Genomic DNA, 14,847 nt, shown 5'->3' with positions numbered 1-14,847 from the left:
AAATACTTCTCAACTGAAAAGGAAATCCTTATTTAGGTAGTGTAATACATTTATTTATCTTAATTAGAAGTTTGTGGACAATACTGGAATCCTTGATAATAAGATGGTCTATTTAGATCATGAAATAACTGCCTATTTGAAATTGGTTAAAAACGATTGTTATGCAGATGAAAAGTGACATTATTGACGGTTTATCGCCATATTTGAATGACCTTAAGTGCTGATTTTTTATTTTTTGTTAATAGAAGCGGCTTGGCGCGGCATAGCGGGCGGCCGCGCCATGGGCAACAAGTGCTGCAGCCGCCGTCACGATCCCGACAGACCTTTGGGTAAGTTATAACAATAAAAAAATATTCTAACAATCTAAAAAAAATGCTAGGAGCGACCGTGAAAAATGGAGCAAAATATTGACGTACCTAATGGTACCGTAAAGACGGAAAGCAAGGAAACGGCCGATAAAAGATGGGTGGACGAACTCAAACTTACTGCAGGCTTCAACTGGAGGAGACTCGCAAAAGATAGAGAGCAGTGGAAAGGGTTAGAGAAGGCTTTTGCCAAGAGGCACACCGAATTCCGAGATATACTGCAGGGAAAATATATTAAAGAATACAGATTGTCGGAATATAAAGGCAAACAATTATTATCTATATATATAAAAATGAAACCCATTTTCCGTTGTCACGACATAACATGAAAACGGCTTGACCGATTTGTCTGATTTTTTTTTATAATATACCTTGAAGTACGAGGATGGTTCTTACGGAGAAAAATTAAAAAAAATTGAGTGAAAAAGTTTAAAAACAACACTTTTCTATATTCCCATACAAAATATTCGTAATAATACTTAAAAGTCAATTTGAACTTTAATACCATATCATAAAGTTCAAGTGTTAGTGGAGGGGTTCCGGGAAGGTAAATTTTTATATTTGTATTTGTTGTATTATCAAATTTCTTTTTTTCTCGACCGGTGTCCCGAATGGCAGAATAAGTATTTTAAACAAATAAAGATTCGACTGTTAGGCGGTACGATGTTCGCCAGGCCAGCTAGTTATAATATAAAATTACAAACTTGTTCAATATAACAGAACATTTAACCTAACTTTTAGATTAAGTTAGGGAAACAGGAACGTGAAAAATTTAGTGATTCTGAGCAACTAACCTGTAGACAAACGAAATGGATGTAAGAAAAGTTATGCAATCAGTTTCCGTCTGTATCCTTATAAATAGAAAGGAAAACGAAAGAGATTGTATTTTGCACGACAAGGGATTGCTACTAAACCGTAACTACTTATTCTAAGAGTTGTTTACCTGCGGGAGTTTAATCATAACATTGCAGACATTACACAAAACGAGCACCGCAAAGAGGATTACAGCCTGCCAAAACAGAGTAAACAAACCTAATCTCCCCCACAGCCACAGAGGGACTGTAATCGCCTTCTCGCAAAATATTAACATTGATGAACTATTAACGAAAGTGAATTTTTACTAGTCGACACTGAGAATGTGTATAAAAAAAATATTGGTTGTTTGTAAAGTAGGTTTACGATCGAGATGTTTACGTGATAACGAGACGGAAGATCGGTCCACTCACTCGAACGCTATGCCAGCCTCCGCTCGTGAGGATTCCGCGTGACAAGTTTCACGGAATGACTGGTAGCGCTCGAGATGAGACGGGAGATCGGTCCGTCTCTCTCTCGTTATACCTGCGATCGCGCTCGTGAGGTTTTGGTGTGACACAAGTTTCTGAACGTTTTAAAGACGTTATCGTCAAAAAATGTGTGCGTGTACTAGGTGTACACACGTAAGAAGTGAAACTTCTTTATGACCTTATTTTTCGAAAAATGATCTACTATATGCAACTTTACAGAAATTGGTTAAATAAAGTTAAATTAGATAAAGTTTAACAAAAGGCTTTTATTATCATAGACATGAATACAAATACAATTATTTCATTTTAACTTATTACTGTACTACTATGTAGTACTAAGATTATTACAGAATTTCATTAATTGTAATAGAATTATTAGTATTACTATCATTGTTATCGTTATTATATATTTTTGTTACTAATGGCTTCGAATCTCTTCGGATCAACCGTGGTAGGGACAAGAAAAAGATGGCGCGTAACCGAAAAATGTGACAAATGTGTGTAAATTTTTTTCCAACGCCGATAAAGAAGTTTGACTTCAAAAAGCAACATGGCGCGTAACCTGCTACAAAATTTCTCCCATACGTCGATAAAGAAGTTTCACTTCAAAAGATGGCGCGTAACCGAAAAATGTGACGCGTAACGAAAAAATGTTACACTAAATTTTTTTCCAACCCCGGTCAAGAAGTTTCACTTCAATAATATTATTTACGCTATTATAACAATTGGTCGAGTAGATTAGGCTTTACTGATTTGACATGGTCTTGACAAAGTACAATAACAAAATCACATCGTATGACGTCAGACAACGCATTAATGCACAGCATGGATGAGCTTGTACTGCAGGCTTGCTAAGTGCCTTGCGCGTTTAATATAATAAAAAAACTTGGCGAAAGAGTGGCGGAGAGTTTATTGCCAGTTCTTCTCGTCCGTTCTACGCCTTTGATTTGAGAACTGGCAGTAAATTTTATTTTTCATGTATCCTTTTTTAGTTTAGTTTTGCCTTAATAACTAATATGTATTATATGTATTTTTGCACTTCTTGCTTATCTAATGTAATACTTTTTTTACACTGGTTGCCTGGAAGAGATCGTTCGAAAGCGATAAGGCCGCCAGTTCATTTTCATTTAATTATGTTCAATTTTTATTATGTTAATGCAACAAAGTGTTAATAAATAAATGTAAAATTAGAAGCATTAAATATGAATTTCTTTATTGACGTTCATAAGTGTACCTACATCGTGTTACCTAAATGAGTAAATGGTTTATTGAATTTTGAATAACGTCTGTACGATGCGTGATTGCCCAGGTTCATACTGATGTCTTCTGGCCTCTGGGTGATCAGTTGGAAAAGAACGGCAGTAAAAACAGTATCCTTAGTACAATAGATGATTGTATTCATTTGCAAATTGTTTGGCAGTTTGTGCGTACGCTTGTGAGCACAGACAAGTACGCGTAGGATTTTTATTTAATTTTTAATTTATTTTTATTTGTTGTTGATGTTGTTACTATAATTATTAAACTAATGTATACAAAATATTGTAAACCTATTTTAAAAGAGTAAGTGTGGAGTTTCTTTCCCATTCCTCTCCACACGAAGCTACCTTTTGAAAGGGGCAACTAGAATCATCTTTATATTTCATTTGACGTTCAAGAGTGCCATTTTAGGTGGTCTAATTGAAATAAATGATTTAACTTGACTTGACTAAAACTAGTCTTTACGTTGTATTTACTAACTTAAATGGATCTCTGTTATCTAATTAGAATAAATTATTATAAATGCTCGATTCAAGATTTTTGATGAATTCTCCGATGTGTTACGTATCTTTTATCTATGACGTCATGTTGTACTCGACTCAATTTAAATTTGTCAGTAAACAATCGAGTCAGATCATATAAACCCACTGACATTAGGTCTATTGCCTCTTGCCCTATTTAAAGACACACTTCTAGCATAAAATACGTATGTCATACTAGCTTGATTTTATTCTAGAGAAATCCATAAACGTAAAACTTGTGACGAATATTCAATCATTGTAGTTAAACACCGCGAATCAACGTCTTCAAACCAAGAACAATGGAAAGATGTTTTCGCACGATATTTCACCCACTTATTTACGTACGTTTTAGTGAGGTCACTATTGATGCAAATGAAGGCTTGCGAGGTTTAAACTTTAAGTGGGCTCGTGGAAATTTTAAAGCAATTTACAAATAAGCATGACCTCGAAATAGAATGCTTCGTTTGATTCGTCTCAAACGAACCTCTTAGACCTCCTCAAGAATTTCTACGTGTTTTATATTTCTATTCTGGATTTTGTGTTAATTTTATATTTTAAATAGCTGCCCCGGCCAACTTCGTTTCTCCTTAATGTGATTTTACTTACCTTTTTAGTACATACCAACATGGAACATTTTGCTATGCTACCCCAGAGACTGTTCGGTTTTCCGGAATGAAAACTTTTTAGGTTTTTCTGTGATTTTTCTCTATATAAACCTCAGAGTTCAAGTATAAGATTTTAATCAACAAATAAATAATAGGGGTTGATCGTAGAGGGGTGAAAATTAAGGGTTGTATTGTATTTTTGGATGCTGTATCTAAAAAATTAAAATCAAAATTTAGGGGTGGACCAGCCTTAACATTTAGGGGTTTGAAAGATTCTCAGACTTACTGAATATGCATAAAAAATTTCATAAGAATCGTTCGATCCGTTTCGGAGGAGTATGGGAACGAACATTGTGACACGAGAATTTTATATATGTATTAGATCTTTAAATGTGGTTGAGGCCCAAATGGATATATACGTTCATTTTGTTAAGTTTTAAGAATTACATTTGCTTGATGTTCCTAAAAGAAAATATAAATCGTTAAGATGTGGATATCCATATTGTATCAGCATACTGTCGCTTAATTTATCATTTACATTAGTGATAACAAGTTGAAGAGGGGCCAAAGCCCTATTAATCTCCGGTCAAGTGTAAGTAGCGTTCACAATATCGGCCCCATCTCACAAATAATCTTCTGAATACGAGTGTTCCAGTTTCTTGGCGCCGTTTCTGGTTCATTGCTGTCTTTGTTAGCGTTCAATGGTGAAGGGATTCTAGTTTAAAAGCAATCGCTTTAAGTGGCGTATCTGATTGAATTTCTGCTATGATTAAAATGGTGTTACTTACTACCGTTTTAGAACTTCTCGAACCTAACTAGATTATGTTTACACATTAACAAGGCAAAGAATAGTTAATAGAACACACAAATTAGAATAATGAAACAGCAAACGATACAATCCTAATACAATATTAAACTATCCGTAAACAGTTGAGCTGTGTTGGCCTAGTGGCTTCAGCGTGCGACTCTAATACCTGAGAGTTTGACTTTCTTTCTATGTGCGCATTTAACATTTATGTATGTATACAAAAATAGTGATAAGTTTACTAGAATAGAACATACGCACAATGTTAATAATACACGGAACAAACGCAGGCTGCAATTTCCCCGTACTAGACTATCTAAAGTTAGTAATTCTTTTTTGGGGAAAGGGATACTCTTCTTTAATAAAATCCCAGAGGCTCTTTTATCTCTGCCTTTCAATAAATTTAAGAAATGTATTAAAGAAAAGCTGTGTAAAAAGGCTTACTATATAAAGTCAACGATTATCTAGTTGATAAAAGGGCCTGGGACTAGTGCTAGACAGGCTACTTTTAATTAATTTGCGATATTTGTTTTAAAATAAGTGTTGTTTGATGATTTGCTATTTTAAAAGAGTACCGAGAGTTTTTTACGCCGGCTTTTTCTCTCGGCCTACACCCTCTGTCTTCTTTGCCGATGAGTAGGGATGCCTACAAATTCAAATTTAATGACGTGGAATAAGTGATACATGTATCTTATGTTCCATAATAAACATATTTATTTTATTTTATTTGCTGGAACGGTGAAGGTATTACGGATATTTTTTAAAACGTTTTGACATTTAGAACATTTATCCCTAGATGGTATGACTACATTCAGTTAGCTTGCTGCAGTCATGTCCTATAAATTAACAAACGTGTATGAACTTATATTATTTCTAGTTTGAAAAATATTTTCATATAAAGATAGCTGAACAAAAACGTTATAAATTGAAGTACTAAGTAGGTAAAGAATGGCTTTGTTTGGTAAAGAAAATACATATTTTAGTTAGGATAAGATTCCTATTGAGGCTCAGTGCGAACTAAGTCTCGTATGTCAAAATCCAATACGTTTTTAACATTTGAGTCGCACTTAGCGCCTCTGAATCTTTTCCTTAGACTTCGACTAGATTCAGGTTTGAAATTTAATTCATATACACTTTCCTTAAACTGTTAACAGCATGCGAACAATTAGAAAACTTTCTGCACTTATTGCGTCGAAAACTTGAAATCAGGAAGTGATGCAGCACTTTCTACATGATTACAATATAAATTAATATGACCGTTTTGAACGTCACCTAGTCTTCTAATTTTTGAGTGAAAGTGCATTTTTTATCCACTTGTGTACGTAGACAGCGAATTTGAATACAAGTTCCATACATCGTTTGGGTAACTTTATATAACAGCTTTGTAAATTATGAAAATCGAATTGTAATAATTATAATAATAGCTAGTAATTATTCATTTTATACAACTTGAGTAACGTGCGGAATTGTAAGGAAATCTATTTATAAGTGTCGGAAAATGACGCTTCACCATTCTATGAAAAAGTTTTAAATGTATATAAATGAATTGCTGTTCGTTTGTCTCGGATGTCTCAGGGAAGGTATATACGATGGGAAACATAAATGATAAGTTAGAAAAGTCCCTAAAACGACGATAGAGTCCAATTAAAACTGTTTCTAGTTTAAGAATATTTGATGTCGATGTCTTTTTAGAAGTAAAAAATTGTCACTTGGTTATATAGAAGCCTACAGAAATTTGTGTTTTATAGCTGTAGTAAGGTACGCTCTCTTTGGTTTTGTTTAAAAAATGTATTAAATTTTGACACTTAAGGTCGAAAGACTTGGCGGTATGGTCGAAAGACTGTAGCCTGCGCCATGGGAGCAAAGAAAAAAAACATGGTCACCTATACCCGCACAATACTACAGCGCACATAGTATAGTGTCGAATAAAATAATTTAAATTTAGAATAGAATATTGATCTCATATTGTCATGACTTCCTATAGTCTACAGTACCTATCTGAATTTTCATTGATTTTTTAAATAGTAGCTTTATTAAACCTTCAATTGTGTTGTAGACTTACTTACGAACATGACTCTACGTTTCAGTATATCCAGCCTACAAAAAGAACGAGGCAGGATTCACGGCGTGTCCATCACTGGAGACACGTTATACCGGCGAGCCGAACAATCGAGCAGTATCAAGAAGACCTGCAGATATCGTCAGGACACGAAATCCAGGAGCATGTGAGTATAACTGTTTTACGAAGATCTTTGTTACGGTGGAGCATTTAGAACGGGCTTTTCTTGGAAAATCTCATTCGTCATTCGTCAATCTGGATCCTACCTACTCTTCATTGGAAGGTCTTCACTGGTAGTGGGATCACGCAAAGCCTGTTGATATTGTTGCTACAGATACCAGCAAGCTTCTTGAGCATTAAACAAGGGAGTGGGGGAAAGTTCGTACACATACACACACACAAACGTCAACTGATTTACCAATCACACCGCCAGTGATACCTTAAAATCGCTTCTGCGCAGGCAAGGACATTTGTTCAAGATGTTTGCCCGTATCTGTAATAATAATAATTGTCCAGTGCTAGGATCTTATATCGTGCACAGCCAGGGTTTTTGACGTTATAGATGTAAGGAATTTAGTTATTGCTGACAGATTAAAATTGTTAATAATTTTCGGTAATGAAACCGCGCCTTTAGAACCATCTTGATATTGTTATGCGAAAATTATTTACGCTAATGCAGTTAACCTATATTGAGGATTTATCTGCATTCTGCAATACATTGGAAACGCTAATAAACTCGCTTATTACCGGCCTATTTTACCTTCCTTTGATGTAATATTCAGACAAATATACAAAGCTCTCACAATAATTTATTTATATACCCGACAGAAGTTGTCCTGCATGATAATTCAAGCGATTAGGATATTAAACAAAGTATGAAAGTACCGACTGCAGCGCCATCTGCCGCGCTGATTTGTGAATCTAATTTTTGTGTGTGTATTTTGGGTATGTACATCTGTTTGCGTATACAGAATTTAAACGTAGGACCGTAAAGACGTGTTTGTTTTTCAATAACACTCCATATTGATATTACATAGAGAACATTTTGGAATTTCTTTATAAGGCATCCTTGCTACAAAGTGTCAGTCAAACAAACACAGTAGCTCTTGATTTTGATAAGCCCACTCGAATAACACCAGCATAATGTATTCGTATGAAAAATGTTACGCGCAAAAAAAAATTGATATCACGTTTTATACAATCTTGTAAAAACATTTGTAATATTTTTTATTTATTTATTTACACTTCGTTGCAAATAAAAGAAACACAATACATAAAAATTATAAGGGATGCAACGGGCGGCCTTATCGCTAATAAGCGATCTCTTCCAGGCAACCCTAGTTAAAGAGAAAAACTAAAAAAAGAAAAAAAGAAACATGAAACATGTAATACCATTGTTTTCAGGTATATCAAACGGTGGTCGTCGAGTGGTAAAAGCGCTATGCGCCTACACCGCGCGCGCAGAATCCGACATCTCATTTCGGAAGGGCGATCGTATGGAAGTGCTGAGCGACGCGGAAACAGACTGGTGGAGGGTACTCCATCTCACAACGAGACGGGAGGGATTGGTGCCAGCTAACTTTGTGGCGGAAGAGAGCTCTGTTGAATGTGAAGAGTAAGTCTTACTGAAATATCATTGGTATTGCACCCTTTAGGTTGGAGGAATAGTACACCATCACAAGATATTGACTTTATTGGCGGTTGAATATTTGGCCCATAAATTTGACAACTATTAATTTTAAAGTGCTTGACTTATTATTATGACAGAAGTTTTAACGATATGACTTAATAAAAATTAATGTGACATTTGCATGCCTATTTTTGTGTGGCTGATTGTACGGATGTTTATAATTGATCGATATAAATGTACCACTAGCAAATAAATGATTCATTATTTATTTATTCTGGAAGGAAGAAAGTATACTGTTCGTCCAACGTAAAGGGGGGATCCTTGACGAGTCTCACCGCTGACTAACCGACCAGTTGGCCAGCAGCGAGATTAGAAATGACTTCGCGCGTTTTAGGGTATGATGTCATCGCAACTAAATATTACTGTTGAACTTCGAGACAAATATCCTTATTATCTGGACGTCTGCATTATGACGTAAGACTGACTGTTTTTGTTGTGTTGTCTGTAGAAAAAAATATAAACGATTTTAAAACAAATGAAAGTCACCAGTATAATACCCGAAACAGAACTACTTCAAGCGTACGACCAACCAGGCTCCAGATGATAAATAGTGTTCGTTTTTGCAACTCCCAAGCGAAATCAGAGAGTTATCACTGAAATATCAATAAAGCTTTTTATAAATTTGACGAATATTAAAAATGACCTAATCCTTGGGATTGATTTGTTCCAGTTCAAACAATTCAATTTGTATGACGCAAAACTTTGCGATTAAAAAGAGTGGCGGAGAGTTACTTGCCAGGTCTTCTTGCCCGCTTTACGCACTTGACTTGCGAACTAGTAGTAAATGTAAATTTAGAAACAATTAAATATATTTTCTATTAACGTTCTTAAGTGTACTTGTTTACCTATATGAATATAGTTATTGAGTTTGAGTCTAAGTACGATTCATGAACAAATTCATACCTCTGTCATACAGCCCAACTCAAACTGTACTATGCTATTGTTGCAACATCATTTATTACAATTAAGAGAGCAATTGAAGAACAAAACGAATATGATTTATTTCATGTCATTAAAATTGTTATTTATATTTTCAGTTGGTTTTTCCCCCACGTGTCGAGAAAAGAGGCGGACAAGCTTCTCCTAGCTGAGATCAACCCTCGAGGCACGTTCTTAGTGAGGCCCGCGGAGCACAACCCTCATGGATTCAGCCTTAGCGTCAAAGACTGGGAAGAAGGCAGAGGTTACCACGTGAAGCATTATAAGATCAAGCCATTGGACAATGGAGGGTTTTATATCGCGACCAATCAAACATTCCCGAGTCTTCCCGCCCTTGTTATGTCTTATACGAGTGAGTTATTTGTTTATTCGACGTTATATATATATATATATATATATATATATATACTAAAGGTGCTACAACCTTTAAGGGGCCGTTCAAGTATTACGTAACCAGATTTACTTTAAATAGAATATTGAATTTTAGTGATATTTATCAGAGCATTTTATTTATATAGAGCAGTGTTGGCCTAGTGGCTTCAGCGTGCGACTCTCATACCTGAGTTCGTAGGTTCGATCCCCGGCTGTGCACTAATGGACTTTCTTTCTATGTGCGCATTTAATATTTGCTCGAACGGTGAAAGAAAACTTGTCTTAGACCAAAGTCGACGGCGTGTCAAGCACAGGAGGCTGATTACTTGCCTATTAGATTAAAAAAAAGATAATGAAACAGATTCAGAAATCTGAGGCCAAGACCTAAAAGAGGTTGTAGCGCCACTGATTTATTTTATTTTAATGTAATATTTATATATGTATTCAGAAATATATATTTAACTATGTACTTACTATAACGCTTAAACTAACAAAAAGCTAAATATAAATAATGATAACTAACGCATTTCAGAGAACGCGCTAGGCCTCTGCCATGTGCTGGCCCGGCCTTGCCCCAAACCGGAGCCCCAAATGTGGGATTTGGGACCGGAGTCGCGGGACAAATGGGAGATCCCAAGGGCCCAGATACAGCTGATCAAGAAGCTGGGGCAGGGGAACTTTGGTGAAGTCTACTACGGCAAGTGGTGCAATAGTATAGAGGTTAGTGTTATAAGTGTGTTTTTTTAAATTGTAATGCGTCAATAGATTTTCGGTTCAAAGATACTTTATCTTAAGAGAAAATTTAGGGTAGATTAGTTAGTATATCATGTTATCAAATTATAAGAAAATAAGCTATATAAAATTAAATATTTATTGCTACGTAAATATTACGATATAAATTATGTAATATGTGTGCGTTATTTTTGTATATGTATGTTCTTAATTATGTGTTCTTTTAAAAAAAATATAAATTTGTAAAAAGGTTTTATTTCTTCTATACTGAATGGTACCTTAATAAGTAATAATTAAAGTACAGTTCTGAGATTGTATATAAAATTCTAACTATATATAAGTTTATTTCTTTACTAAATAAAAAAAGTTCCAATTTTTTTAATTTTCTTCATAATACTATCTTAGACCACTTTGTCTCTCCACGATTACTGCAAGACATACGAATGTTATCTTTAAACTAATCTTTCTCAAAGCCTTCAAACTTTTTCCAGGTCGCCGTCAAAACTCTACGAGAAGGTACAATGTCGAAGCAAGCGTTCCTCCAAGAAGCCGCCATCATGAAGAAGTTCCGTCACAAGCGATTGGTCGCACTATACGCTGTATGTTCCCAACAGGAACCCGTCTACATAGTCCAAGAGTACATGTGCAAGGGGTCTCTACTAGAATTCCTCAGAAACGGCGAAGGCAAATCCCTCCACTTCGAAGATCTAGTCTACGTTGCCGCTCAGGTCGCCTCCGGAATGGAGTATCTCGAGTCCAAACTCCTCATACACCGGGACCTGGCGGCTCGCAACGTACTCATTGGAGAGAACAACGTCGCCAAAATATGCGATTTCGGATTGGCCCGAGTGATAGAAGACAACGAATACTGCCCCAAACAGGGCTCGCGGTTCCCTGTCAAATGGACCGCACCCGAAGCGATCATCTACGGCCGGTTCTCGATAAAGAGCGACGTGTGGTCGTACGGAATACTCCTGATGGAGCTCTTCACGTACGGCCAGATACCGTACCCGGGGTTGCACGGGAAGGAAGTCATCGAGCAGGTGGAGAGGGGGTATAGGATGCCCAAACCCGTGGGGCACTATTTGCCCGACGACATTTATAGACTTATGCTCCAATGTTGGGACGCGATACCCGAGAAGAGGCCGACATTCGAGTTCTTGAACCATTATTTCGAATCGTTCACAGTGACCAGTGAAATACCGTACAGAGAAGTGCAGGACTAGTGCTGTGATATAAACGTAGCTAGTGATGTGCTTGTGTTGGAGACGATGTGTAGGGTCCTTAGCGAATGAATGGATTTGCTTTAGGGAAAGTGTTGGCTGCAAAATGTTTACGGATTTAAACGGGTGCAGCTTTGATACATAAACAAAATATATTTTACGGGAATAAAACGCGTTTATTTGCAATAACGACGGCTTATAATTAAAAATACACAATTGTGAATTAGACATGATTTATTCCGGTATATAGATGTCAATTTACACGCCAACTAAATTACTTTCGGTTTCTAAATACGCAACGTAATTTCAACGGATTATTAGATTTGCTTCATCGCGTAGCTTATAAACAGATATGTTGTTCAGATAGTGTTTGATTTCAACCAATCTCGTTTTAAGCGCTGTCAAATGTGTCAAATTGACAGCTGTTGACATTTGATTTAATTTTGATTGCTTCTAGAATACGGGCCTTAATTAGATTCTTTTAACAGAGTCGCTGACAGCAGAAAAGCACTCGAAACGTCCATTTATAATTTGTGGTTAAATTGAAAATAATATTTTGAATTTTACAAAGGGAGCGTTTAAGTATTACGTCTTGCAATTTTTGGAGTTTATTGACCCCCCCCCCCCCATGTAACGCGCCGTAACGTTTTTCTGTACCCAATATGAAACGTTTCGTGACCACCCAGTGACTCTTTATCCTAAAAATTACCATTATGTGGTGTAAAGTACTGGAGAGTCGACAATAATATTAACAAAATAACGCGTAATTTAATCCCCGCCCCGCATCGTAATGTTTTTCATGAGGACCCCCCCTCCCAAACTTCGTTACGTAATACTTTAACGCTCCCAAATCATTCAATAAAAATATTTGAATTATTTAATTAATAATTTTCGTTTGCAGCAACACTTAACCTATAACGACCATTTCTAGTATTTTTATACTGAAGTGAACGATACAGGAACGTGAGCTTCATTATTGGCTTTTCGTAGCGCACGCATCGAGTCCAAAAAATCGCCCGACTGTTTGCTATGACAAATATATTAGAAAATAATTAAAAACTAAATCAGTCTTATTACATTTATTGAGGTCTTTAAAAAAAATAGCGAAAGCTTATTTTTGTATGGAAAATTTGCTCTCGGAATATTACCAAAATTAAATTCTTCCTTAACGCTAGTATTAAATGCCGAGTCCTGACTGTTAGCTCAGGGCCTCAAAGATTTATATAAAGAATATGGTATCGAAAGTATTTTCAGCTGTCATAAGTGAACTCGTATACGAATGCGTACGTAAGATTTTTTAATAAGACTGATTTAGTGCATATGAAAAGAACAAGAAAAACTATAAAACAATACACATTTAAATAAAACTTCTTTATCGAGTCTAAAAGCGAATTACATTATTTACATACTTGACGTTTCGAGTGTTCTTAATCAAACGGAAGACTGTCACCAGTTGACAGATAACTTTGATACTGTCTATAATGTTGCCATTTATCTCTGAGAAATTTCTTATATACCGTTAAAGAAGTTTTATATAAACTATTGTCATATGTAAAACGCGGTAGGTACCAATCAATTACCCCGTGTTTTTTCTTTGTTAAATATATTTTTTTTAGTTAATCTCCTAAAATGTGTAAATAATTGTAGCAAACAGAGTGGGGCTTATATTTGTGCGAAACACTATTTTCTTATTTATTAGTATAGCTTAAGCACGTAGTTATTTTGCATCGTAAGCAATAAAAATAAAAAAAGCGTTGAATTTCATGGTTGAGAAATGTAGTGAAGTTAATCCAATTGATGTCAAACAAATCTCTTCTGATTGAGACTGGTATGATTTGATAATATCTGTCTAGCTCATATTTAAAATGTTAAAATAATTAAAAAATATATATTGTTACAATTGAGTGATTAACCCATGCGGCTTGTATTTAAAAATCATACAAAAACATTACCATAAACCTCATGTCAATATTTTTAAATGAATCTATAAAAATTATAATAAATAAGTAAAGTCATTCATGTGTGCAGCTTCTCAACCATGAACTTTAATTATTTAAATCTAGATATTTTCATATTCTAAAGTATGTGATATTTTTATCGCATTGTAAATGATCTGATAGGCTTCGTTGCGGTTAAGGAAACTGTTATTTATCTTGTATTTGAAATTGTATGCCTCTGTTCTGAAATAGTTTGCGAATTAATCATTTACTAAGTCCAAGAGAATATTTTTAATTTGACTCAAAGTACCGCCAATAATGAATGTTTTGGCTCCTCGAAATAGAACTGAGCCTATACTGTGACCTTTAGCAAGATTATATTCATGAACGTATACATACGTTTGGTTTCAATAAACGAGGTTCGCAGGTTTTTGTATGAAAAGTGTAAATAAGCTTTTTAGAAAAATCTACTCGGACAGAGTTCAAATCAGTCTCACCATAGTCTACACATCTGTCTGTCACAGAAAGCTGTCAAATTGCGTTTATGATATAGAAAAAAACAAAAGAATGTAGACACCTTTGATTTTATGAATAATTATTTATTTCTTTGTATTTAATAAAGCATTTTAAATGTCTTGCTACGGTCATGGTAATAATGGTCCAATTTTTATGAAACGGTGAATTAGATAGCTTTAGGGCCGTATACCAAAGAGTTATTGTACATTAGTGCGAGTGAATCGTTTTTAATTTAGTATAACTAGACTTTGTGACCTGTACTTTATTTGACCAATAACCCTCTTGTGTAACTAAATTGTATAAAAATTAAAAATACAAAAAAATATTGTTAAAATTCTGACTGATCAATACCCGATTGCGTTAAAAGTATTGAAAATGCTTTATCACGTATCTTGTTCTAGAATTTATGATTGAGAAATAGTGTCTTAACATTCCAAATAATCGAAACACTTTAAATTTGGACACTTTTGTATGAAAATTACATTTATAAGATTTTGTACATACAATGAATAAATGTCATTGATTATAAAATATATTTTATTT

General features: G+C 35.0%; 1 protein-coding gene across 3 annotated transcripts in view; it reads left to right on the top strand.

The window, feature by feature from the left end:
- The window catches only part of LOC125048993 (tyrosine-protein kinase Src64B), a 72,044-nt gene extending 59,579 nt beyond the window's left edge, over positions 1-12,465 (top strand). For 2 of the 3 annotated variants that reach the window (XM_047647988.1, XM_047647987.1), the window contains exons 2-7: positions 246-329; positions 6,924-7,061; positions 8,300-8,510; positions 9,623-9,876; positions 10,429-10,616; positions 11,120-12,465. In XM_047647988.1, coding sequence (XP_047503944.1) covers positions 281-329; positions 6,924-7,061; positions 8,300-8,510; positions 9,623-9,876; positions 10,429-10,616; positions 11,120-11,854 — 1,575 coding nt within the window. In that variant the 5' untranslated portion in view covers positions 246-280 and the 3' untranslated portion in view covers positions 11,855-12,465. The remainder of the gene's footprint in view (positions 1-245; positions 330-6,923; positions 7,062-8,299; positions 8,511-9,622; positions 9,877-10,428; positions 10,617-11,119) is intronic. The other variant, XM_047647989.1, reaches the window with a different exon arrangement.
- The last annotated feature ends 2,382 nt before the right edge of the window (positions 12,466-14,847 follow it).

This window comes from Pieris napi, chromosome 4 (assembly GCF_905475465.1).
Source record: "Pieris napi chromosome 4, ilPieNapi1.2, whole genome shotgun sequence".
Taxonomy (NCBI): Eukaryota; Metazoa; Arthropoda; class Insecta; order Lepidoptera; family Pieridae; genus Pieris; species Pieris napi.
Note: the sequence above shows the minus strand (reverse complement) of the source record. Positions and strands in the feature narration are given on the sequence as shown.